Source organism: Marmota monax, unplaced genomic scaffold (genome assembly GCF_021218885.2).
Source record: "Marmota monax isolate L192 unplaced genomic scaffold, Marmota_monax_Labrador192_F-V1.1 WCK01_AAM20220418_F8-fsc00308, whole genome shotgun sequence".
Classification (NCBI taxonomy): domain Eukaryota; kingdom Metazoa; phylum Chordata; class Mammalia; order Rodentia; family Sciuridae; genus Marmota; species Marmota monax.
Window position 1 is genome coordinate 774,704 of NW_026692997.1, and position 25,837 is coordinate 800,540.

Below are 25,837 nucleotides of genomic sequence, written 5' to 3' on the forward strand. Positions count from 1 at the left end.
ATCCACATGACCCACTTAGCAATAACTATGGCCCAATCTGCATCCCTTAATTATCAGATTAGAAACTCATTCAGGTGGGCTAGAGAATGGTGCTAAAAACCTCTTCCAACTTACTGCATTGGTAGAAATATTTTGATAGGGATACTGATCCTTAAACCTATAACTGCATTGGGAGGTTATTACACATAAGAATACAGATAGGAAACTGAATTTTTTGTCTTTGTAAAATCCAGCTGTAGAAATAGAGGGAAGCTAGATTTCAAACACAGTGAAGTTACTGCATAAATGAATTAAATACTAGGAGTTAGAAGTTTTGGAAAAATTTGCTCCAAGTACTTATTACAGTATCAAGTATATATATATATATATATATATATATATATATATATATATATATATATATATATATATATATATATATATGAAATTGCAGAGAAAAGGGTAAGGGCCAGGACTGTAAATCTATGACTCATTTAGAATAAGAGCAATATTTAAAACCATACTATTAGATTACCATATGAGGCAATGTTAAGAGAGAATAACAGAATTCATTCTATGGAAAATAATAATGGATGTAAAAGGATTCAGTAAGAGATAGAGTAAAACATCCATGAGTGATAAGAAAAAAAAATGTGTGTATACATATCTTCAGAGGCATGCCATCAAATAGGCCATGAGAGAAGAGTTTCTTTTTGTTCAGTGCTTTAAAAGGTAAAGAATACTGAAAATAAAAAGAGCAAACAGAGGTACTGGGATTTGACCCATTGGACATTATGACCTTATTGTAAATGCAGTGGAGTTCAAGGAGAAAGTGGATTCAAGAGACTTGGAGTCAGTGCATGTGGATCACCTCAAGAAAGCTATGTAGCAATATGCAGGGTGAGCAGCAGATAGAAGTATTAGTAGGACTGAATACATTGCCTCCTCTTGTTATTGTGTTGTACACACATTTACCTCCTTCACTAGGAGTAAGAGTCAACTTAAAATTTAGGAAATTGAAGAAGTCGGAGCAGAAAAAGGCTACCAGCCTAAAGCTGATCAGAACTGGGGTGTACATTCATCTTTATCATTTATTTAGTTCATGATTTCTGACTAACATCAGAACTTCTTGGCCACAGGAAATCCGAGAGCTGAAACTCCAAATCTTGGTTCTTGTGTTCCAATGAAAGAAAATTTAAAGTTGGACACCAAAAATCATGCAAGAGAAATTTATTATAAGTGAAAGTGAGGTGAAAGTAAAGTAAAAGCAAAGTGAGTCTTAAAAGCAGAGAGCACTCTCAAAAGAGAGAGTAGACTGTCTCCAAGCAGAGAATAACAAAGGAGATAACCTTGTCTCCAAGTTATTACTGATAGATGTTTACCAGGAGAACTGGAGACCACCTTCTCTACTCTTTGATAATCAGGTATTTAATCCCACCTTCACATTGGGAGGTGGAGTTTGTGACTTTAGTTGGTTCTCTCTGGAACTGTCATGGTGGCCATCCTATTTAGGGGGGCTTCATCTACAAGTCAATCCCATGTTAATGTGGGCACTGTGGTCAATAGCTGGTCAGAAGTTACCTTATTGTGACTGTACTGCTAAAAATATCTTCCTTTCAGAGAGTTAAAGACAGTTAGAGCCATAATTCCTAGCTTCACAACAATATCAATGGAGTCTGTAAAGAGTTAGTCCCATTAATCCCTATGTTTTGATGTATTTTCCCATTAGGTCTTTTGTTTTTGCTTGGTTTTTTTTTTTTTTTTTTTTATGAATTAACTTTGCTTTCTTCTCTAATTTGGAAGCAGTTTAAAAACCCTAATGTAATTTAAAGAACACTTGTGACCTTGCCTGCATTTCACTACTCATTGGTATCTACTATCTAACCACTGTTTCCTCATTTCTGAAAAGAAGATAATCACAGTATTTTGTGAGGATTAGGTGAAATTGTTGTTTTAAAGCATTTTGCAGATATTGATATGTTTTTAGTAAATAATCATTATTACTTACACCAGAGCAGAATGAGATAATGATCTCAAAATACATACATAAATTAACATTTGAATAAGTAGAGATAGATTTTGCAAATTGTGATTAAAGTTGAGGATGTGAATATAGGTTAAATATAAGACCAGGCCAATTACAGGGCATAAAAGAGTGCAACTCACTATCGGTTTTTAAGGTAAGATTTAGTATTTAATGTAACCAGAGGGGTATTGGTGGTGAAATAAAGACTGACTGCTTAAGGATAAATGGATGTTCCAGTAGTTGTGTAGGTGTCAGTCTAAGAGATGCATAAGGAGGAGAAGTGATGTCATTGTGAGGAACTGTGAGTGGTAAATCTAAATTTAGAGTGCCGTAGATTGCGGAAGGATTTTTCTCAACTTCACACAGACAAGGAACAGAAGAAATAGATAGCAAGAGACTCCAGGCTGGAGATTACATGTGCTATAATGAAGGCAGATGAGGATAAATTCATCTTAATTTGCAGTCGCCCTTGTACAAAATAATTAACTTTATGATTTAAAGTTAGCAGGGGAATCCAAATTAAAAGGAAATATCTAACTTGGCTTTTGAGTTTGAAGTAGTGAAGTTTAGTAAAAGCAACACAGCACATTTTATGAGTATAGATAGGTTTGAAATATAATATTTTATTGAGGGATTTTTTTTTTAAAAGGCCTCAGAGTGATGTGAGAAGTATGTTCTATAATAAGTTTGTCACACATTTTGAAAACAAGAACATATAAAAAAAGTATCAACAAGTTACCTTTGTTTAATAGTTATTTTATTTTAGTTGTCATTAATTAATTAATTATATATGGTTGCATCAGAAGTAGAAGCCACCAGTAAGCTGGGTCTTTCTCTTAGGAACAGCAACAAGTAATTGACCTAAGAAATTATGTAATATGATCTGATTTGTTCTCTGGTTACAATGTAGAGCATGGTTTGAAAGGAAGTAAAAATGAATGTAGGGAAAAGCAGTGCCTTGTTTAAGTAATTTAGACCAAGGACACTGGTATTTAGAATTCAAGAGTCAGTGACAGAGATAAAATGGAGAATAGATAACTAGGAGGGCTGGTGGTATAGCTCAATGGTATAGTGTTTGCTAACATGCAAGGCACCAAGTTTGATCCCCAGCACTAGGTGGGACTAACTGGGAGACAAAGCAGATAAAAGTCAATATAAAGGGCAAGAGTTGGATGGTGGGGGAAGTTTGGAGAGGTGGGCAATGTGTAGGCTGGACCTAATAACCTGTAGATGGCCAGCTGGTATAAAAAGTGAAAAGGGAATCACTGAATATAATTGATAATACAGTGTTATGCAAAACCTATGAAAGTTTGACTTTTAGGAAGTAAAATATTTTAAACTCTGAAAGGATGTTTTCTGGAAAGCAGAGGTAGTTTTTATTATTAATACTTTTTTTTTAATTACACAATGTAGGTAAATGAATGTCCCTGTCAAAAACAAACAAAAATAAAAGTAGGAAAAACTAGCATCCTTGTCATTTTGAATTAGGAAAAGCAGCTGAATTAAAATACCAAAATCCAGAAAATCCATGACAGATGTGTTAAAATAGGAAAGAGTTACATCTAAAGCCTATTGTGAAGTTGGACATAGAAGGAAGTGGATTTTATGATTTTTTTAAAGCCTTATATCTTCTGTATAGCTACTTCAGTGACACTAAAGAGGAGTTGAGGTTCAGCAAGTTTTCACAAACATCAGGCATCGGATCTGACTTGCCAGTACTTACTTAGAAACTATGTGTCTGAAAGAAAAATTTCTCAGTTGAATCATAATTACTTCTGTGGACCAACGCTGAGATTCATAAATAATTTAAAAGGCTAAGTCATAAAACGATATAGGGATCTTTTATGTATGTTATCATTTGCTGCTTGAATTTTTTTTTCCTTAGAAACATTAAACAATTTCCTTGTCAAGTATAGGAACTAGGTTATATCTAGATTATATATATATATATATATATATATATATATATATATATATATATATATATAAATTGTAGCTGCACTTAAAAATTGTAGCACACAGCTAGTTGTTAGGTTTGTTACAACAAATTAATGATCTGTTTGATTTTCAATACAGGGAGAAAAAGGTCCCCAAGGCCCTGCAGGGAGAGATGGAGTACAGGGCCCCGTGGGTCTCCCAGGACCTGCTGGTCCTGCTGGCTCCCCTGGTGAAGATGGAGACAAGGTCAGTGTCCAATATTTTGTACAACTTGTTTGAAAGTTTAATTTTTTTCTCAAATATTGTATAATTAGTCTAAGATTGGATGACAGGTGGAAGGTAACCTTTATCAAATTTTACCATACCTTTCACATGTTGGAAAGTTTTATTTTAGAGGTTGAAAGCTAGTATATCTTCCATAAAACAGTATGTGGGATACAAATAGGAAAATGAAATAAGAGAAAAGTGGCAGTAAGAAAAAATAGTAGGTGCCAACTACTGTTTATTTTAAAAAATGTTTCTGAAATGAATGCAAAATAAAAATAATTACCTGCATATGTTTAACACTTACATCTTAGATATTATATAGTAAGATTTAAGAGTTATATACTGAATTGACAATTATATGCTCTCTTACTAATATATAAGTGAAGACTTTAAGCTTTTTATTCCAAATGCAAAGTTGTGTTTGAATTTAATAGATTTTCTAATATTATTCTAAAATGCTATAGAAAATTTGTGAAACAGCACTACTTTGAATATGTGCATTATCTTACTATTTGAAAAACAAGGAGAAAAGCACTTTTTGATTAATGTTATTTGTCTCTGCACCAGTGTGTTTCCATTATCATTTTACAGTGGGATATTTGAGACAAAATCAATTTTTTAAATTCTAAATCCAGTTGCAATATTTCTCCATGTTAATCTGACATTTGTCTATATGTTAGTCAAAACTACAAAGCTAGACACACAGATCCTAGGATTATGCATCTTAAACAGTGATGTTAAATGCTAACATGGAATTGGGTTAAAGATAAAATGTAATAATTCAATGATAATGATAATAATGCAATGCAAGTTACGATGTTACAAATAAGCTGTCACTTAACTCTCTCAAATACAGGGTGAAATTGGTGAACCAGGACAAAAAGGCAGCAAGGGGGACAAAGGAGAAAACGTGAGTTTCCAGCTGCTTATTTCCAGGGTTCATTTAACAGCTTTTACTGTTTACCATGGATAGTTTCCCATAATACTATTTACTTACCTAGCCAAATGTTATAACATCAATACTTTATTACCTTTGTGTTATATCATTCCATAATGCTGTACAATTCTGTGAGGTCTTCTGCTTATGTCATTAAGTCCAGTATGATATTTGTAGGTTATTTTTAAATTCCACTCTAGCAATGAAAGAGTACTGTAATGCAATAGCCAGCCTGCTTTTCCATATGGGAAATACTATGCAAACATATGCCAAATTAAATACCATTCCTGTGGTCTTTACCTGTATATAAATTGATAAATCTGTTTCCATATATTCTAAGTGCTTATTTTGGAATATTTTTCTTAACAAATCATGAAGCTGGTGAAAGAATTTCTGTTGTGTGGCCAAATGGTGTGTTCATTCTTGCCTCTCGGCCTTTTTTTATTCACTGTTTACCAGTTTAAATCCTATTCGAATTATATTTTTTTAAATTTCCCTTCTTCTTAGATTAAGTAAGGTAAATGATAATATCTCATGTACTTTCCCTCTGCATTTATTCATTAATTCATGCTCTTTAAAGAGCTTCTACAGACATCTAGTTCTTATTTTCCTCTTTTTCTTTCTTTAAGTGTTCCATATTCTGCAATAAGAAGGCAAGTTGGGGAAGTGCAGAGTAATGTTCTACATTTGTTATTTTTTCAACTAGTATAGAAGTTTACAAAACATTCTAGAAATTATATTCTAATAAGCCATGACTCTGTCCTGTGACCCATTTATCATTCTGATGCTTTTCATGTTTCAATTATTGCATACCTTAAAACATAACTTTGAACAAAGATTTTTTTTTCTTTTTAGAATTGATTCTTAAGCTGAATAGTCACCAAATCCAGTGATGAATGGTCCTAACTAAAGAGAATAATTTGTATCAAAACAAAAACAGCTTTTAGATAATGCAATATTTAACCCATTGTGAGCCCTTCATGTGTTCCTCTATCAGTTCAAGACAACCTTAATGAGTGATGGGCAACGTTGATCTTCTGGATCTATGCTGTACAAGTATCACAGGAAATTGTGTATGGAAACCATATGCCTAAGCGTGATCAGTTGCTATTGGATATAAATTAAAAGTTCTATTTTAGTAAATTACCTTTTCTTAGGTTTTTACGTATCTTAAAGATATGTAAATACAATTTGTCTAATTAGAAAACCTTATGTGATTTCCAGAAGCCATGTTTGAAAGGTTTTATTTCCTCCTTAAAGCTATAATTAAATATGACTGGATGACTATAATCCAGCAGTTCTGAAATATTTTTGTCTCAGGACCCTTGTAGATTTAAACACTTTTTAAGAATGCCAAAAAGCTGTGCTCCATGTGGATTATTATACTATGAATTAAACTGAGAAATTTTAAATACTTACATATTGATTCATTAAAATTAAGAATAATAATCCCCAGGTGGTTTTAATAAAATATAGCTATATTTCCCCCCAAAAAAATATATAGTACAAAGAATAGCGATGCCTCATATTTGGGGGGTCTAGATTAATAGAAGAAGCTATATCCTCAAATGTGCTTCTCACTGCAGTCTGTAATGATAGGTTGTTCTGGTTGAAATCCAGGCTCACATATATATGAAGTTGGAAAGGCAAGAGTGTTTTGAAATCGTTTTTCAGATGATTTGGTGCATTTTTGATTCTACCTCAACATTTGATAAATCATAACTTTTCTTAAGTTCAATTGTGGTATGGAATCTGCTATCAAAGCAGTGACCTCCTTGTGCTATTACATTTTTATTTGTCTACTTTGCACTTTGAATGACTCTTTTCCTCATATATAATTTTATATCATCCTGCAATGATCATTTGAAAATTATTGGTTGACTAAGTAAGATCTTTAATGTGTTAACACATTACTTTATACAATATCAATAACATAAGAAAATGATTTCAGATTGGGCAGCAGTGAGGCCTGAAATGGCAGATATAAGATTTCAGAATTCTAATTTTGCTTGAAAATTTCAATGTTATCTTTGATGCATTTATAAATACTGTCAGTTTTTTTTAATTCACAAACTTTCTTTATTTTCATCACATCTCTGCCAAATTCCCAAGTTAAATAATTACAGTCTTACTGTCTGTCTTGTCTTTTAAGTAAAAATAGTATTCCATATAAAAAGTACTGCCTCAGCATCAAATCAAACTACAGTCCAAGTGCCTTTTTGAAAGAGGCGTTGTACTTCAATATATAACAATAGAACTTTTTCCTTTAGTTTGGTCTTATGAATATCAAAGGACATGTGCTATTTTTTATGTGCTATTCCTGACAAAAGAAAGTCAATATTTAATAAAATGAAGGATGATTCATACTTCACCAAGAACATAAACATCATTTTATGACAGAGTTCAGGACTATGAAAATATAGTTATTGCTTTTATAATTTGTAGCTATTGACATGATGATTGTTAAAGTCATCAGCAATTTTATCATCATTAGTGCATCATTACTGCAAATGCCTAGATTGTATAAAAGATAACATTGTAGTGTTTTTATATGAAGAATTTTGAACTGGAAGAAACTCAAATGGTCTCAAATACCCTCAGTGGTTTGTAGACAACATTTTTGGAATCTTTGCTGTAAGCAATCTTCCCCAAAGGTGGTAACCATATAATAGAATAGAATTCAATGACTCTTGATTGCTTTCATATCTTTTATAGAGCCTGACTAGTTTTAATGCAAGAAAATAAGATAGCAAGGACATATCTATGCAAGTAAGGCTCATAATGCCTTTGGAATCTATTGCTCAAAATAAAGAGTCCAATATACTTGATATATAATACCAAGTTTGTGTGTGTACACATATTAGAAGTTTGAAATTTTCATGTATCTAAATTACATACTATCTCTAGGGAATCTTCAGAATTCTCATGTTCTGTTAGAAGATACTACATAGACAAATTTTTCATGTGCTATTCCTGACCCATACGTTTTCACTAAAGAAATCTGGTATTGTGAAAAAATTTTAATGTGAACCTTCAACTTGATGTATATTAGTGTACAAATATATTTTTTACATATCTACTACCTATAGATGAGAAGGCTTTCAATAAGTGTCAATTTAAAATTGATTCAAAATATGAAATTATGGATCTCCAAGGAGTAAAATAAGCAGCAGTTGACAGTTCTAAGAGTGAAAATTTTCTGAGTAATGTTGCTGTTTGTCCAAAGGGTGTAGAGAGGTTTAATAGACCTTGATCAGTCAAAGGTTTTGCTTTTATATTGCAAAGGTTTTGGTTTATATAGGATTTTCTAGCTTCAGTTTTAAATTTACTGGTCTTTATCTATCTCAGGGTCCTCCTGGTCCTCCAGGTCTTCAAGGACCAGTTGGTGCCCCAGGAATTGCTGTAAGTATTCCATTTTGTTCAACCAAGATCTCATTCGTGAAATTTATGAAATGTCACATAACCCAATGATTTTTTTGTGTGGTAATGTTTTATTTGTATGTTTGACACTGACTCACAGTTAATTTTTGTATGGTAATAAGTTCTATTTGTATGTTTGATATCGGTCATGTTTAAATTATATCGCATAGCTAACCATAGCTTGTCCTTAGAACAAGAAAACGTGACTTCCTTTCAACCTAGACTATAACTAGTTGAAAATAACTTAATGTGTAATAAATTTTTCAATGTTAAAAAGCTTTTGCTTCATTTGTATATATGATCAACTCAAAATCAGCAGTACTCCAGAAACATGAAATGTTAGCAACCTGAACAATGACACGTTTGTAGCAAATAGTGGGAATTTAGTTTACATTTTACTTTGGTTATTTTCAAATATATCAGCTTTGAACAAATTGCAATGGAGACATTTTATGACTCGTATCATAATGGTTGTCCAATTCATGATTATTTTCCTTGCTGCTCCCTAGGGAGGTGATGGAGAACCAGGTCCCAGAGGACAGCAGGGGATGTTTGGGCAGAAAGGTGATGAGGGTGCAAGAGGTTTCCCTGGACCGCCTGGTCCCATAGGTCTTCAGGTAAGTGGTTCTCTGATTGTTTACTCCATCATTTCCACCTGGTTCATATGTCAGGTTCACCTAGTGGAGGCGAGAAAAGCATCTTTCCTTGTTTCTATGTAAGAACAATATTTAACTATAATGATTATTTTACTCTTACATATATCTGAACTTCAACTGCCTTTTACCAAGTATTCTTAATTTTTCTGAACATGTATCAGCCTGATTCCTGCTTTTGCAGTACATTTAGCCCTTAGGCAAAATACCTCAGATATTATAACCCCTTTTTTTCATTCCTATATTTTTTTTTAAAAAAATGAACTACGTGTGTATGAGTCTGATAATTAAAGGTAAGACATTAGAATGGTTTTTCTTGGGTCTTATAGCAGAAATTTTAATAATTCAGGTAACAGCAAACATTCAAATGTATTAAGAGAAATAGCACACTGCCAACAAATAGTAAGATAAACAATAATAGATAGATTAATAGTAAACCAATTAATTTTTTTAATTAAAATAATTTGTGTTTTATGAAGCATATCTTGGAAGGAAATATTATATTGCAAGACACTGTAGATGAGAAATTTTTATTTCTGTAGTATAGATCTTACAACTGGACTCTTGGCCCTCTCTGTTCTGAGTATGATTCGCTTTCCACCTGATGTTCACTGATCCCTATAAACTTTGCAACCGTCTGGTCTTTTTCCCCTTACTTATTCTATACTTACTATTCTCTACATATCTAGTGATTCCTTGTAAGATTGTAAAGATGTTTTAAATGGAATTTAGGTAATGTGGATGTTGCTTGTGCTTAATTAGCAATATTAGAAATGATACATTAAGTCATCTGGCTCACCGTACCTAAGAATTTGTGAAGTCATAAAAAAGTATATGCAAGTGAAATTTGTATATATTTAATCATCTTTATTTTCCTAAATAAAATCGTAAAAGTATTGGATTTTGGTATTAAATAGCTTGTTATGTACATAGTTGTACAAATTACATCCTGTCACATAATAATTTTTAATGTAATTATTACTGTTAAAATAGGTTTTTTTTTACTAGTTAACATGATATCCTAATTTTCTGCTTCATTTTAATGACAAAGTTTTTTTATGCTTGAAAAGTACAAAGCTTTACTTTCATATTTGTTGTGTTTGACATTTTTATAGTAGTAAATAAATAGTCATGAGTACTACTTACAGTATGTGTGAGAAGTACACATATTTTAAAACAAGAAAGCATTAAAACAAGATCACCAATGGATGTGCTACTATTCAATTTCTCTTTTTGTCATGTATGTGATTACTCTGAATTCTGTAAGGTTGTAATTTAGGAACTTGGCTCTCATGGTTATAAAAACATTGCCTTGTAGTTTATATTTATAAAATTGCCACTATTTGCTGCAATAGAAATTATCACCTTTTTCACGAAATAAGAAAAAAGTGTTCCTTGGTGAGGATGACTCAAGAAATCAATTTATTAAAAAATTGTTCATATTGTCCCATAACTACATGTTTAAATAGGGATATTGAAAAGATGCTAATGTAGTTAATATGTACACAATTACATCTATCCTTTAATTGATTCTTCATAGAGATAGGAGCAATCACAATAGACATAAATAATAATAATCTAGTATTTGAATAAAATTACTGAAATTGATATTTACTATTTATCTGCATATGAAGAGAAAGAGAATGTTTTTTTTTTTTTTTTTTTTTTTTTGTGTGTGTGTGTGTGTGTGTTTCAGAGAGAGAGTTTTTGACCTAAATTAATTTTTGGTGTTTCACTGAAGTGACAGATGATTTTAAATTCACAAACCCTACAATAAAACCTCTCCATGCATAAATCACTCCCTAGGAGAAAGTTAGGACATATGAAAACTGATTATAACTAGAATACCATTAAGCACATTTAGTTACTTGCTGAAAGAGAATTTTGCTTATTATATCTCTATTAATTTCAACAATAAAAATATTACATCTTAACTCAAATTATAATACAATTTAATTTAAAATATTTTGATTTTTTTTTATTTGGAGGTTTCTGTTGAACTGATCATAAGCCTAAAATAAGATGACAATATAAAATGTACTTGCAAGAGACAAAAAACTATTGACATATTTATGTAACATTAAATATGGGGATTCTCAATCAAATGTACTATATATTAAAATTATGCATAAACTTGGACTAAAGATAAAGAATGTGACTTAATTTTTGTAATGTTTTTAAGAACTTTACATTTATGTTGCAGTACATACTTCTTAAGAAAATTGTCTTAAAGTGAAATATTTGTTTCATCTGTGTTAAACTTTACTTGCATTTTTAAGTATTTAAGTTCTTGTACTACATAAATGAAATGGAGCGTCTGAAGTTGACGACCTTTGAATCTAACATTTTAGTAATCTGCCCCTGGTAATTCTGCATAGAGTACTAAGAAACAATACATGGTTACTTCTTTGTAAAAAACTTAAATATTAATTCTAGACACTGTCTTCAGAGCATGGTAACAGCTTAGGAAGCACATATAGCAGTCTCTTTTCTTAGATATCTTACTAACATTTGAGGGAAACAAATTAAATCAGTATATATATGACTGGCCATTATAAGTCAGTAATTAAGTTTTACACATAAAATGAATATATACCATATTTTAAAAGTTTACAGATATATTCAGTAATGTACTCTTTCCTGCGGGTCATGTGGAATTAGCAGGTCATAAAAACAATTTCAGGGTTATTACCTGCATTTAAAAAATGAGATAGAACAGGATATGGTAAAATAGAATAAAAATTTCAAAGGTCATTATCTATCAAAATGGTGAACATTGCTTTTTGAAATTCATGGTTCAGCTACTTTGCACATGTTTGCATGTGTGAGGATTATAAGTAAATATTATTGTGGGTCAGGGTCAAATAATTTGCAACCATGGCAGTACCGCACCAAAATCAGTCATTTTATTAAAATACCAGCATTTATTTAGATCTTTAGCATTGTTTATATTTTTTGTTAGTTAGAATACATCTGAAATACCATAGTAAAAACATTAAACATAAATTTTGTGGATGCTGGAGGAAGAGGTCAGTGGTAGCATGATTGCCTACCATGTGTAAAGCCCTGAGATTGATCACAAACACTAAACAGCAAAACAAACAAAAAACAAATCCATGTTTGAAATGCAAATATTGTATACAAATGACTTTATCACCAAAAAGTTTAAAAATGAAAATAATTTATAATCTTACAATTGAAAACTTACCATAAATTTCTGTCCAACAACTATTATACCTATTTCACATACATATTCTACAGTTAAATTTATACCAAGTATCTTCATTGGTATTTGGCTTTATTATTATATATAGTATTCATGTTTAGAATATTAGTATCAAATTAACAGTATTATAATATTCTATCAGTTTGTTTATGTAGCTATTTTTCCTGAGATTAAACATTTTAAATAATAGAGAATTTCCAATATCACAGTCAGTATTACAAGAAACTTTTTTTTTGGCTTGTTTCTTTTGATTTGCTTGCTTTCTTAGGTTTCATGCTTTCACCATTTATTCAACAGTATTTTATTGAGATCTTAGTTTTTGTTTGTTTCTTTGTTTGGCCTCTGCCAGTTCTAAGGAAGAAAATAATTGACACTGCCCAAAAGTAGGCCAAGATTATAAGTATGTAGAGAAGTCACACAGTAATGTATATAGGTATACAATTCAAGTACATACAAGTACTGTTGTGATAAGAGAGAGAAAATATAAACTCTTCTGCTAATTGAGTAAGTGATATGGAAGAAGTAAAATAATTTTCACATAAAGATGGTCAATTAAAATTTGAATCCAGCCTATTCTAGGTTTATACTGTAACACAGAATTTCTCCTAAAGCAAATGGATACAGTGGAAATTAATTTGAGGAAACAATGTCTAAATTTATAATTTTTATGGTCATGTGAATTTTTTTAAGATTCAGAGATGAATTAACAGGCCCAAACTTCAGAAGATATGTATAATATTGAAGATATATTGAAATATCAATTTTACAAAAGAGTTTTTCAAAGTGATACCTATCTATAAAAACCTCCCCTAGATGAGATATTCTGAAATAATCTGGGATAATATTTTTCAGAAGATTTGTACCATGGCAATGTTATTATATCCAGTTCATTAAAAAGGTAGAGTAAATGGGTAGGTGTTCATAAATTCCAAAATCATATGATGTAGTTAGTTATAGTAAAGAAAATTGAACAGTAAAGAAAATCATATGATGTACTTAGTTATAGTAAAGAAAACTGAACAGTATAATATTGTACAAAGCACAGATTTTATCCGTAAATGTAGGTATAAGATTTTATCACATGAGAGCAAAACTTCCATTATAAGTATTTTAACAAATGTTAGCTTCTGCATCTTAATTTCCATGTATTTATCTTAATTTATACTTAATTCATGACTTTTGACAAGATGTATTGAGTGAATTTTATTTTTATACTACGTTTTCCTAGGGTCTACCGGGTCCACCTGGTGAAAAAGGTGAAAATGGAGATGTTGGCCCCATGGTAAGTTTGTATTTTCTACTTTTTGATGATTATTGTGAATCTCCACACTGTTAATTTCTTTTAAAAAAATTTTTGGTTCTTTTTATTTATACATAATGTTATGATTCATTTGGACATACTAATAAAAGCCTGGAATATATGATATGATGCTCTATTTCAGTCCCCAGTATTTCCTCTTTCCTTCCCTCCTTCCCTTGCCCTGTTTGCTTCTGTCTACTGTTCTTTCTGCTGTTTATTTTTATTTTCAGGGTTTTGTTGTTGTTGTTAGTACCATGGTATGTGCATGACAGTGATATTCATATATGCGCATAGGAAAGTTAGGTCACATTCATTCCTCTGTTCTTCCCTTATCCTATCCCCTCTCCCTTTTCCTTTTTCTTCAGTCCTGTATACTATAGGGATGCAGCCACATCAGTGTTTATAGCAGCACAGTTCACAATAGACAAGCCATGAAACCAAAGTATCTCTCAACAGATGAATCAACAAAGAAAACTGTGTATATATATATATATATATATATATATATATATATATATACACACACACAATGGAGTTTTACTCAGCCATGAAGAAGAATAGGTGGAACTGGTAAATGGGTGGAACTGGAGAATATCATGCCAAGTGAAATGAGTCAGACTGATAAATCAAAGGTCTAATGTTTTCTTTGATTTGTGAAAGCTAGTCCAAAATAAGTGGTGGTGGTGGGGAAGACAGGGAGGAAAAAAAACTAGAAGGGGGGAATGCCACTGAAATAGAAGAAAGATTAGTGTACTACTAATTTCTTTATTAGAATTTATTGATTTGCACAAAGTAGTCCTAAAGACTATGGTGCTTTCTGTTTTACCCCTCACCTTTTTCCTACTCTGTCTCCATCTGTAGCCATTAAATATTGATATAATTATTTCAGCTATATCTCCTTTTCTTTATTTCTCACCTCAGAATAATATTATATGCATGTTTGTCCTTCATATGTTGTTACTTTCTTACCTTTATGTCTTTTATAAAGATGCCGTATTTTCGTTGCTTCTTAGGCTTTAACTTTGGACTTTGATGTGGAGCAGCATAAAATAAATAATAATCACACCAGATTTGTATAATTAGCAATTGTTGATGGATAATGAGATTTTCTTGTAATAGTTTGAAACAAATTATAAATTTAATAAAGAACTCAGTCGTAATTAGCATGATATGACTTATAACTATCTGCATTAATTCTGACTTTCTGCCCTAAAACCTTAAACTAAAATTTGAAATGCATATATTTGTTTATTAAGCACTAATTTTGATAAGAAAATAATTTGCCAAAGTAATTGAAATCTATAATGAAATGTTATAAATACATTTCATAATTGCTCTTTCCTTTCAACATTGCCCCCAATTTTTACTTTCTTGAGAAAACAATTTTGATAATTTCATACCTGTATGTTAGATTTTATTCTCTTTAAGGACCACAACCAGATTAAGTAGAAGAAATGTGGAATAATCATTGATGATTCAAATAGCTGGTTAATAAAACTTCCAAGCAGCCTCCAATATGTAGCAAACTACTCTTTAGATATGGTTGCTATGGTTCCATGAATCATTGATATGTTCTCTCTGACCTTATGGTAATAGAGAATACTAGAGAAACTTTTCAACCATGGCATTAGAATAAACTAAGACCTTTAAAAAATACCAATGGTATTCACTACAGACTGTTTTAATTAAACCTTGAGATAGGGGGTTGGCTATCAGTATTTCAATATTTAATAAAAAATACCTTAGGTAATTTTAATGCACAGCCAGGAAAAAGAAACTTTGTTTGGGGACTACAACTAAAGAGTGATTGTTATATCCATGTCACGGACACACACATGATCCAAATACAAATTAATAAAAAAAATCAAAGTGCTTTTATTGAATTAAAGAATTCTAAATGTAGTCAAGTGCCTTTTTTCTCTTAACCTCATGGTCCCCTTATATTCTAGTATGTTGTTACATAAAATATTGCCAGTTATATTATGAATATATTATATTAGATGTTAGCAACAGGCTTTCTTGTCCTATTTTCTAATCAAATTGATTTTTTAGTGAAGGACTGATTTCTTCACAGATACGTGTGAAGGATTATTTGTATCTGTCAGGCACCTTAAAACCCTGATATGCCCAACTGACTATGATTTCATATCCTTCAAATTTCTTTTAATTTTCTTACTCACAAAATAGAACTGTTAAATATGCATTTGAGTTTGATTCTTATAAATTTTATTATTCATCTTTTACAGGGTCCACCTGGTCCTCCTGGCCCAAGAGGCCCTCAAGGTCCCAATGGAGCTGATGTAAGAACTGTCAAATATATGCTGATCATTTTGAAGTTACTTAAGTGTTGGTATTATTTGGTGGCAGATGTTTTCTGAGATACAATGGAGATAATCATGCCACTGTTCAGTGTTAAAAGTGGATGAGAACTCAAGGATCATTTACTCACTCCACTTCATTATTCAGGGAGAAAAACAGGCTTTCTAGGGAACAAATATAAAATAGACATACGGTTCACATTCAAGATATGTTTATTGGTTAGTGGCAAATACTACTTATGTTATTTCTATTACAGTAAACCACATTGTTCAGATCAAAATACTTTAACTATGCCTTGCATATGATTACTGTTCAATAACTAGTTGCTGAATCTTTCAAACATAAGCTTTATCTTTAACAATGGCATAGGGGACGGTTTGTAGTTGCCTTTGCACTAGTGTATGTCTGTACCTTTACACATCTGCCCAAAGTCTTTTATTTAAAAGGCTTTGGATTTTGTATTCTTGGTCTATAAAATGTGTCAGAGTAGTATGTGCATAAGTGCACCTCTTACTATCTAAAATGTTTCCTCTCAATTGTATAAAAAAAAAAAAAAGATATTCCTGAAACTGACACTGGTACAGTGTTATAGGATTTGGAAATGTCAAGCCATATGTATCTTATTGTTATTACTAATCGTTTCTGTGTTTTGGAGATCTCCTTATTTTGTGTTTTGACAATGAAGATGTCTGTGCTTTGCTCATTCTTCTGGCTGGTTTTCTTTGCTTTTCCGGGCCTGCTTTTAATTCTAGCAGGACAGAACTGAGTAAAGTAGACCAGAAGTAATTGATCTAAAAGAGCGGTTGGTTTTCAATTCCCCCTAAGTAATTTCAAGACTAATCATTTATAAAGGGGGTATTTTTCATACTTACCTAGAGTCATAGTTTTAATCCACCACAAAATCATCCTGTAAAATTTACCTGACTTCCAGGGTAGAGAGATCAAAATTATGTTCCAAGTGTCAACTGGAATGATCAGACCTGCAAAAACTACTGCTCTACATTAGAAATTCTGGAGAATTTGAAAGTCAATGTGCTATATTAAATTATTTGCTGTCAGTACATTTGACAACGGAATTCTAGCATATGTTTCTGTCTCTGAGAAAAACTAGATATATATTTATGAACTTATGTTTCAACACAAGAATAAGGATAACTGTATTACCTTTTCTACACTAAAGGGACCACAAGGACCCCCAGGATCTGTTGGTTCAGTTGGTGGTGTTGGAGAAAAGGTAAGAAATTTAGTAAGATGCCATTTGAAATAGCTGAAAGTAAGAGCTTTTGATAATATTGTATACTATTTTAAGTGCTTCTAATTTATAGGGATTTTTTAGTATTTTATGTATAGTTATATGACTCACATGACATCTACTCTAGTGCTTAAACACATTAAAAGTTAAAGTACTTTTGAGATACCATGTTTTTGATTGCCAGATATTGTACTGAATGCTGTACATGGGTTATTTTCTTTAGTCAGTGCAACAACTTCATAATGATGGTGTCATCATTATCCACCATTGAGAGCTGGAAAGCTGAAACTAAAAAATCTTCAGTAATTTCATCAAAGTTTTTTCATTTAAAAATACACTCCACTCCATGAATTTCTGATGGGAGTTCACTCTCTAGATAGTCATAGGACTGAACATAGAAGAGATTGTTCAATGTAACTGACTTAAAAGGGAAATAGAAATGTTCATGACACAAAAGAATTAGTCATTGATTTTGTCATGTTTTGAGTTATATTTTCATTACTAATAATATGACCTGTCTTTGGCACTTTTCAAAATAGCATATGCCAAAACATCCAGGTTTGGAATAGCTTCCTTTTCTGATGAACATGATTTCATTTTAATAATTTTCTCTTCTTTTATGAAAATGTCAAAATGATTCACTGATTTTTTAAAAATTTGTATTCATGCTCACTTCTTAATAGAATTATGAAGAAAAATATCATTGGTATTTTCTTGATTTAAAAAATAAATTATTTACCAGTTTTGAGGAAAGAATTGAATTTCATAGCAGAAAATATTATATGGTAAAAAATTAAATTTTTTCCTGAATTTGATAATTATTTAAAGATATCAGATTTATCCCAAACTTTTAAAAGTGATTCTGCTTGTCTGTAATAACAATGGCTTAGGAGGCTGAGGCGGGAGGATCACAAGTTTGAAGACAGCCTTGGCAACTTAGCAATGCATTAAGCAATTTTAGTGAGATCCTGTCTTAAAATAAAAAAATACAATGACTGAGGATGTGGCTCAGTGGCTAAGTGTCCTGGGTTCAATTCCTGGTACCAAAAGGAAAGAAGTGATTCTGCTCCTTGACCTTAAGTCTTGACACATTTTATCTTGTACTGAATTATTAAAAGAAATTCATTGATTTTAATTAAAGAATTTGAAAGTGCTGGGGTTGTGGCTCAGTGGCAGAGCATTTGCCTTTCATGTGTGAAGCACTGGCTTTGATCCTCAGCACCACATAAAGATAAATAAATCAAGGTTTTATGTCCATCTACAACTAAAAAAAAATAAAATAAAAAAGAATTTGAAGCTCAGAAATAAAATGTAATAACAGAATATGTTATTTTGATGTTTACTTTAGAAAATTTATGTGATTATTCCAATACATTAATTACTTCATTGGAAAAGTTTGTGTTAGTGCATCAATGGTGCAGTTTATTTGGATATCTTTTTTATATTCTGAAATTGAAAGTTGAGTGTTTAAGTTGTTCTGGTGGTTGGAGGGTGGGATTGAAAGAGCATTTGCCATTGAGGTCAGTTGTCCTAGGAGGAAAAGCTTAAGACAATGCTGATTTGTGGATACTTGTGTATCAGATCAATGACATCAGCCTTGACCCTTTTCTTTGTTACACTATCACTTTTTGGTTCTAATGCTGTCTAGTAGTGTTCAACTCAGTCCCTGGTTTTACTAGCCGTTTCAGCTTGTTTCCTAAAGATTTCAAATACAAGGGAATAGTTTTAAGTTCTTCATTGGCTTCTTTTATGCTTTTTCTTCTGTGAAACTCTTGCAGATAGACACTGATGTTTGGAGTTCGGAGGAAGTCCCACACTGTTTCCATTTTGTTTAAAGCCTCTGTGGTAGCACCTTACCAACTATGAGTTTTATGAGGATGATTCACTCTAGTTGGTGATTTGATTTTTATGTTTTAAATGTACCTGATTTGAAATTTGTTACATGACAAAAGAGAGCTCTAATTTTGCTCTTTTATTATTTTTAATTTTCTATGTGACACCAAACAGTATAGAAATAAAACACTTTAATCTTATGTATTTATTTATTTATTTTTAGAATCTGCTATATATTATAGATTTCTGACATCATCTTTCATTCTGGTTGAACATATCCCCATTTATATTTTGGAAACTTTATTTTCAGTCATTAAAAATGAAAAATAGAAGAAGGCAATGTCTTTAGTCATTGTGTGCTTTGGATGAACATATTTAACATGTTCATGTAATGTATATTTACCATAAGTAACTTCTGAACTTTAATAATTCCCTCAAAAGAGGGTATTTTCTTAATATTTAATATGTCTATAGCTCTGAACATACAGAGTAATGTATTGTTCCTTCTGAAGGAAGCTGTACTTAAACAAGCGAACATTATATAGAATGAGGTAAAAAGGTTTATAAGAAATGACACTTTCATAAACTAGCACTTTGTCATCTACCAGTTCACTATCATATAACTTACATCAAGTATTATTCTTTAGAATCAGTATTTTGTAATCTTGTTGATATATTCCCTGTGGCATTATTTTATTCATTTGTAATTTTGTCCTACCCACTTTCGAAAATTGGAACTGAGGTATTTCTAGAAAATATTAATTACATCTTATGGAATTGCTATATATATTGTGCGTACTTGTACAATAAACATAATTTTCATATGTGTTTCTGGACAAATGAATATTAATGTATTGTTCTTAAATTTGACTTTATAATTACAAAGGTCATCCTTAAACAGTGAAAATTATTTAAAACCATCTCTTCACTGCCTATCATTTTCTCTATTACAAAAAAGGAAAAAAGTTTTATAGAATCTGTTTGACTTTACAGTTGACAGGGATTTAAAAAACTATAGTTATTTGACCTCTAATTGCTGCCTCTGCGTTATTACCCTGGCTTAATATGACACATAAGAAAACATTTTGTACAGAATCAACATATTTTGTATATTCTAAATAAATATTATATGTATACCATATATAAAATATTTAACATGAGCATTTTACAGTTGATTTGAATTGCAAACTACTTGTTTCGATTCAAAGGTATAAATAACCAGCTCATAAAAATATTACTTATATATCAATCCATTAGACTGAGATAGCTCAACAATTTCTTTCTTCATAAATAATAAAAATGTAATATTTTACTTGTAAGGTTTATCCAAAATACTGGAAATACTTGCTATTCACCTTGAGAGTAGAAAATTTATACACACTAACTACTACTGATAAATTTCTTAAAATACTTGATGTCTTCCACAATTATGCAGATAATATAAGGACTTAAAATACGTGTATATTCTCAAAGAGTAAGAATTTTGTACACAAAATAGTTTTCTCTGTGTTTACATTTAATTTGCTACCCTTGAAACCATTGAAGAGCATGGAGTTTGTGCTACAAATATTGGAGATACAAGAGTTTAAAATTAAAGGAAACTCAGGCCTCATGTATCTTTTTCAATTAAGAAGTACACAGCCCACTTCAGAATTGCTAAGATCTCTGATTTCAGAGTTGGAAGTACCATGATTATAAGTGGAAGTACAGTTTATGAATGTACTGTATTATTTAAACAATCACTTTAGCAAGTTGTCTTTTTTTTATGTATTTCTCCGTTGGAGGCATTAGCAACAGGCTTTCATAGCTAAAATCTACGTGACTAGAAATTTATTTATTATTCTGCTAAGCTAGAAAATAGCCACCCATATCTAAATGAGATCATAAAAGCTATGAAATTTATTACAAGTATATTCTCAAAGAGAGCAGTTTTGTTAGTATCTAAATGCCTTCTATACCTCATAATTATACTCTTTTTTCTGTGTTCTCCTGATCTCTATTAACCGTATCCTATAGGATTCATAATGTAGTCTCAAATTATTAGACGATTTGTTATGTTAAAGAGAAAGTGAATTCATATTTCAGTAAGAAACAATTTGAAACTTTTAATCAGTAAAATTGATTATAATGTAAATATTGGTGCATACAAGTACATGATTTGTTGGGAAGCATGCATATGTCAGTTATATTTGTTTGGTGGTAAGCTAACTTGATGTGCTGACTATAATTAACCCATGAGAATTGTAATATTGGTGGTTCTGTCTCCTCATCTGAAAAATAAAAATACTGAATTCATTAATATAAAAAGTTCCTTACTGTTATTCAAGTTTTTCTTTGTCTTTTTCTAAACAATAAAATAATGGAGTGACTACTCTCAAATGTACGATCATAACTGAAGGCAGATTTACAACTGCAAGATGTCATTTCTCTGCTCTAATGCTTATTTATTTATTTTTTTCCTCATAGGGTGAACCCGGAGAAGCAGGGAACCCAGGGCCTCCTGGAGAAGCAGGCTCAGGTGTAAGTGTCATCTTATTGTCAATATAGGATGTTAGTTGTTTGGAATTTTCTTTAAAGCATTTTGAAATGTAACTTAACTACCAGTAATGATTTAGGTTTTTAGTTTCCCTTTTCAACCCATTAAAAGCAATCAGAAAGGCAGAGACTTAATGCTTAATACCATCGAATATCCTAGACTATTTCCATTCACATACAAGTTGAGAAAGATAACATTTGCCCAAGTGAAAGCATTACAACTAATAGCCTTTAATGGATGCATTCTGTTATACTTTTTACAATGTTCAAAACAGAACCCCCCAACAAAGAATTGTCTGCTCGGTATGCTAAGGTTAAAAACTGATTTAAAGCTTGTAAAGTAACTATTTTCTTATGTTATGTAGGGTCCCAAAGGAGAAAGGGGAGAAAAAGGAGAAGCTGGTCCACCTGGTGCTGCTGGACCTCCTGGTGCTAAGGGGCCACCAGGTGATGATGGCCCCAAGGGTAATCCGGTGAGTGAGTTTAATTCTCTTTAAAGTGGCATTTATGCCAGACTTACTTTTGACCTTTTTGTAGAAATATTAGAAATATAGTTAGTGAAGCTGAGTTTTATTCATTTCATATATTCACAAATATTCTTAATTAATTTTACTTTTAAGAAATTTTCCAGCACAAAAAATATTCTCCCTAGACTTTGCCATGACTTTACCCTTTTAAATTTCAAATTCTTTCATTTATTTATTTTTCTTCAAAAACCTTCTTTTAGGGTCCTGTTGGTTTTCCTGGAGATCCTGGTCCTCCCGGGGAACCTGGCCCTGCAGTAAGTATTATGGAAAAAAATATATGATTGATTTTTGTAGGGATGTTCCCAGTGTTTCTCTTGTTAATAAAGAAGATTCTTCATTACTCAAATGGACTTTCAAAAACAGAACAAGAAAGAAAACAAACAACTACAAGAAAATACATGTGATAATATTACTATAGATTATATAGTATTACGTATATGATTATGATTACCTATTACTAAAGTTGCAGGGTTGTTGTTTTTCCCTCTTTTATAACGCAAATCCGATCATCTACTGTACCATATCAGTTCCTGATGAAAGGATGAACTTGCCTTTCATGCTAATTGCCTCTTCTTACTTGACTTATATCAAAAGCATACTATATTTTTAATCTGATATAGCAGCAGTTTTATTTATCTTTAAGAGGCACCACAGTCCTAAAAGAAAATAATAGTAATTTTATTTTTCCATCTGATAATTTATCTCAAGAACACACTAAGGTAGTCTATTAAACCTTTTTTTTTTCCCCTGATAAAATGAAATGTAGTGAAAAATGTCTGGATTCATTTTCTCTTATTGATCATAGGGTCAAGATGGTGTTGGTGGTGACAAGGGTGAAGATGGAGATCCTGGGCAACCGGTAAGAAAGCCCATTAAATTTTTTATTAATCTTTACACACTCAAGTTATTTTAAAGCAATGATCAACCTTTCAAAAGCATAGCTCACTGTGTGTACATTTTTCCAAAAGAAATATTTGAATTCCAGTTTAATTAGAAGTGTTTCTCTTGAGATATATCAAAACTATAATCAAAGTCCTCATAATAAAAACTACAGTCACAGCATACTAATGATTTACCATACTATATCAGATTCAGTTATCCATTAATTTGTGTTAAATAAAAATATTTTTGTATCTGTTCTTTTTAGATATACATGACAGTAGAGTGTATTTTGACATATTATATATACATGAAGTATAGCTTATTGTAATTAGGATCCCATTCTTGCAGTTGTACATGCTGTGTAGTTTCACTGGTCATGATTCATATATGAACTTAAGAAAGTTATGTTTGAAAAAAAAAATAAGACTGAAAGGAATTTAGAGGTAAAACTTCATAGTTTCACAAATTTATGTGATTATGAGTATAATTATTAATTGCATGAGTCGATTAATTAGTATACTGGTTGAATATTTGCCAAATAGAAATTAGCATTTTTTAAAAGGACAGAGTTTTACATAGAGGGAATCTGATTCACTCTCCTTTAGCTTTGAAGATTACCATAAGAATTTATCAACTTCATTTGTAGATATCTGGAGGAAGTTTAGGTATCTGAAATTAAGCTGATTTTTTTAAGGAAAAATAGATTTGTGGAAATGAGGAAGCAAGATCTATTTAAGTACAGGTTTTGAGAAATTATATAATCCATAAGATAATTTCCAATTTCTTTAACAGTGTCTTTCATATGTAATTTATATTTATTTATAGGGTCCTCCTGGTCCATCTGGTGAGGCTGGCCCACCAGGTCCTCCTGGAAAAAGAGTAAGTTTTTTTTTTTAATTCTTCATTTTGAAATATCTGTTCTTTATTCACCATTTATTTAAACTTATGTATGTAAGCTATTGGCAGTATATTCTAAGGATACTTATTCAAATAGAAGAATCTTTAACCACTTCAATATCATTATGAAAATAAGAAAAACAACTCCTATTTAGGGCGTGTTTAGTACTCTCCTCAGTGAAAATATAGACTGTTATAACAAATTCCAATGGTACCCTGAACATCAACTCCTGGAGTACCATGTGTGGATAAGATGTCAACACTCCAGTGGTAGCTTAAAGCATTGCAAAAACCTGCATGTCATATGAGTAAAATATTCTCAGGAATCAGTATATAATATTATATTGCTTTACATGGTCAAACTTCTCTTTCTTGTGAGTAAAAATTCAAAAGAATTTTCCTGAAGATCTGTACCAACTGTTGTTCAAAATATTGACTGCAGAAGAACCTGGATTTTCAAAACTCTTAAACTAAATTTAATTTGCTTTTCTATTTGATTAACATAATAATTTTATATATAATGGGGAACAGTATGATATTTCAATCCAGGTATACAGCATGCACTAATAAAATCAAGGTAATTATCATTCCCTCCCCTCATCATTTATGGTTGGGAAATTGAGGCTCCTCTCTTCTAGATCGTCACAAAACTGTACATCAGCTTATTATGAACTATTTATGATTATTATGACCTATAATCCTCCCCCTGTCCTGTGCAACAACATTACAACTTATTCCTTCTACCTGTGTTTGGAACCTGTTGTCCAACCTCCCTTTACCCCTTCTTCCCTCCACCCTGCTGAGCATCCAGTAATCAGAGTGTTCAAATTGGCTTATTTTAGCTTTAGAGAGAATGTATGGTATTTGTCTTTTCTGAGTCTGGCTTATTACACTTAACATGATGTTCTGTAGTTTAGATAGTTTTCCTATAAATGACAGTACTTCAGGTTTTTTATTTCTTGATAATATTCCATTACATATATGTAGCACATTTTCTTTGTCCATTCATCTTTCTGGGAACACTAGTTTGACTCCATATCTTAGCAATTGTGAATAGGATTGCTGTGAACATGGGAGTGCAGGTATCTCTACAGTACACCGATTTCATTTCATTTGGATATATAAGCAGAAGAGGGATGGTTGGATTATATGATAAATCCATTCTTTTTAATTTACTTTAAGGAACCCATATACTAATCTCCATAATGACTATACTCAATAACATTCCCATGAACAATGCATTAGAGTTCTTTATTTGCACATCCTTGAAGAATCATTTATTTTTGTCTTTTCAATGATAGTCCATCTATTTCTAATGATTTGCAATTATTATTTTGATTTCCTCTTTTCATGTATTTGTTTTCCATCTATATTGCTTCTTCTAAGAAATGTCTATTCAGACTGTATGCCCACTTAAAAATTGGATTATTTGTTTTAATGCTGTTGAGATTTTTGAGTTTCTTACAAATATTTTCTCTCACTCTGTTGGGTATTTTTCTATTCTGTTCATGGTAGTTGCCTTTGCTATGTAGAAGATTTTGGTTTGATATAACCTCATCTGTCTATTTTTTGCTTTTGGTTCTTGTATATTTGGAGTCATATAATAAAATGCCTATATAAATGTCTGGAAGTGTTTGCTGATGTTTTCTTCCAGTGATTTATGGTTTCAGTTCTTACACCTGGGTCTTTGATCCATCCTGAGTTGATTTTTATAGAAATTGAGAGATAGAGGCAAGTTTCAGTCTTCTACATGGGATATCCAGTATTTTTTTAAAGAGACTGTCCTTTCTCCCAGTTCTGTTTTTGGTACCTTTCTCAAAAATCAGTTGGTTGTGTAGGGTTATTT

General features: G+C 31.4%; 1 protein-coding gene across 4 annotated transcripts in view; it reads left to right on the plus strand.

Moving 5' to 3' along the window:
- Col11a1 (collagen type XI alpha 1 chain) overlaps nucleotides 1-25,837 on the plus strand; it is a 209,247-nt gene that overhangs the window by 153,339 nt on the left and 30,071 nt on the right. For all 4 annotated transcript variants that reach the window (XM_058582061.1, XM_046452674.2, XM_058582064.1 and 1 more), the window contains 12 exons: nucleotides 4,082-4,189; nucleotides 5,067-5,120; nucleotides 8,496-8,549; nucleotides 9,077-9,184; nucleotides 13,675-13,728; nucleotides 15,993-16,046; nucleotides 17,246-17,299; nucleotides 21,617-21,670; nucleotides 22,051-22,158; nucleotides 22,413-22,466; nucleotides 23,018-23,071; nucleotides 23,920-23,973. In XM_058582061.1, the coding sequence (XP_058438044.1) occupies nucleotides 4,082-4,189; nucleotides 5,067-5,120; nucleotides 8,496-8,549; nucleotides 9,077-9,184; nucleotides 13,675-13,728; nucleotides 15,993-16,046; nucleotides 17,246-17,299; nucleotides 21,617-21,670; nucleotides 22,051-22,158; nucleotides 22,413-22,466; nucleotides 23,018-23,071; nucleotides 23,920-23,973 (810 nt within the window). The remainder of the gene's footprint in view (nucleotides 1-4,081; nucleotides 4,190-5,066; nucleotides 5,121-8,495; nucleotides 8,550-9,076; nucleotides 9,185-13,674; nucleotides 13,729-15,992; nucleotides 16,047-17,245; nucleotides 17,300-21,616; nucleotides 21,671-22,050; nucleotides 22,159-22,412; nucleotides 22,467-23,017; nucleotides 23,072-23,919; nucleotides 23,974-25,837) is intronic.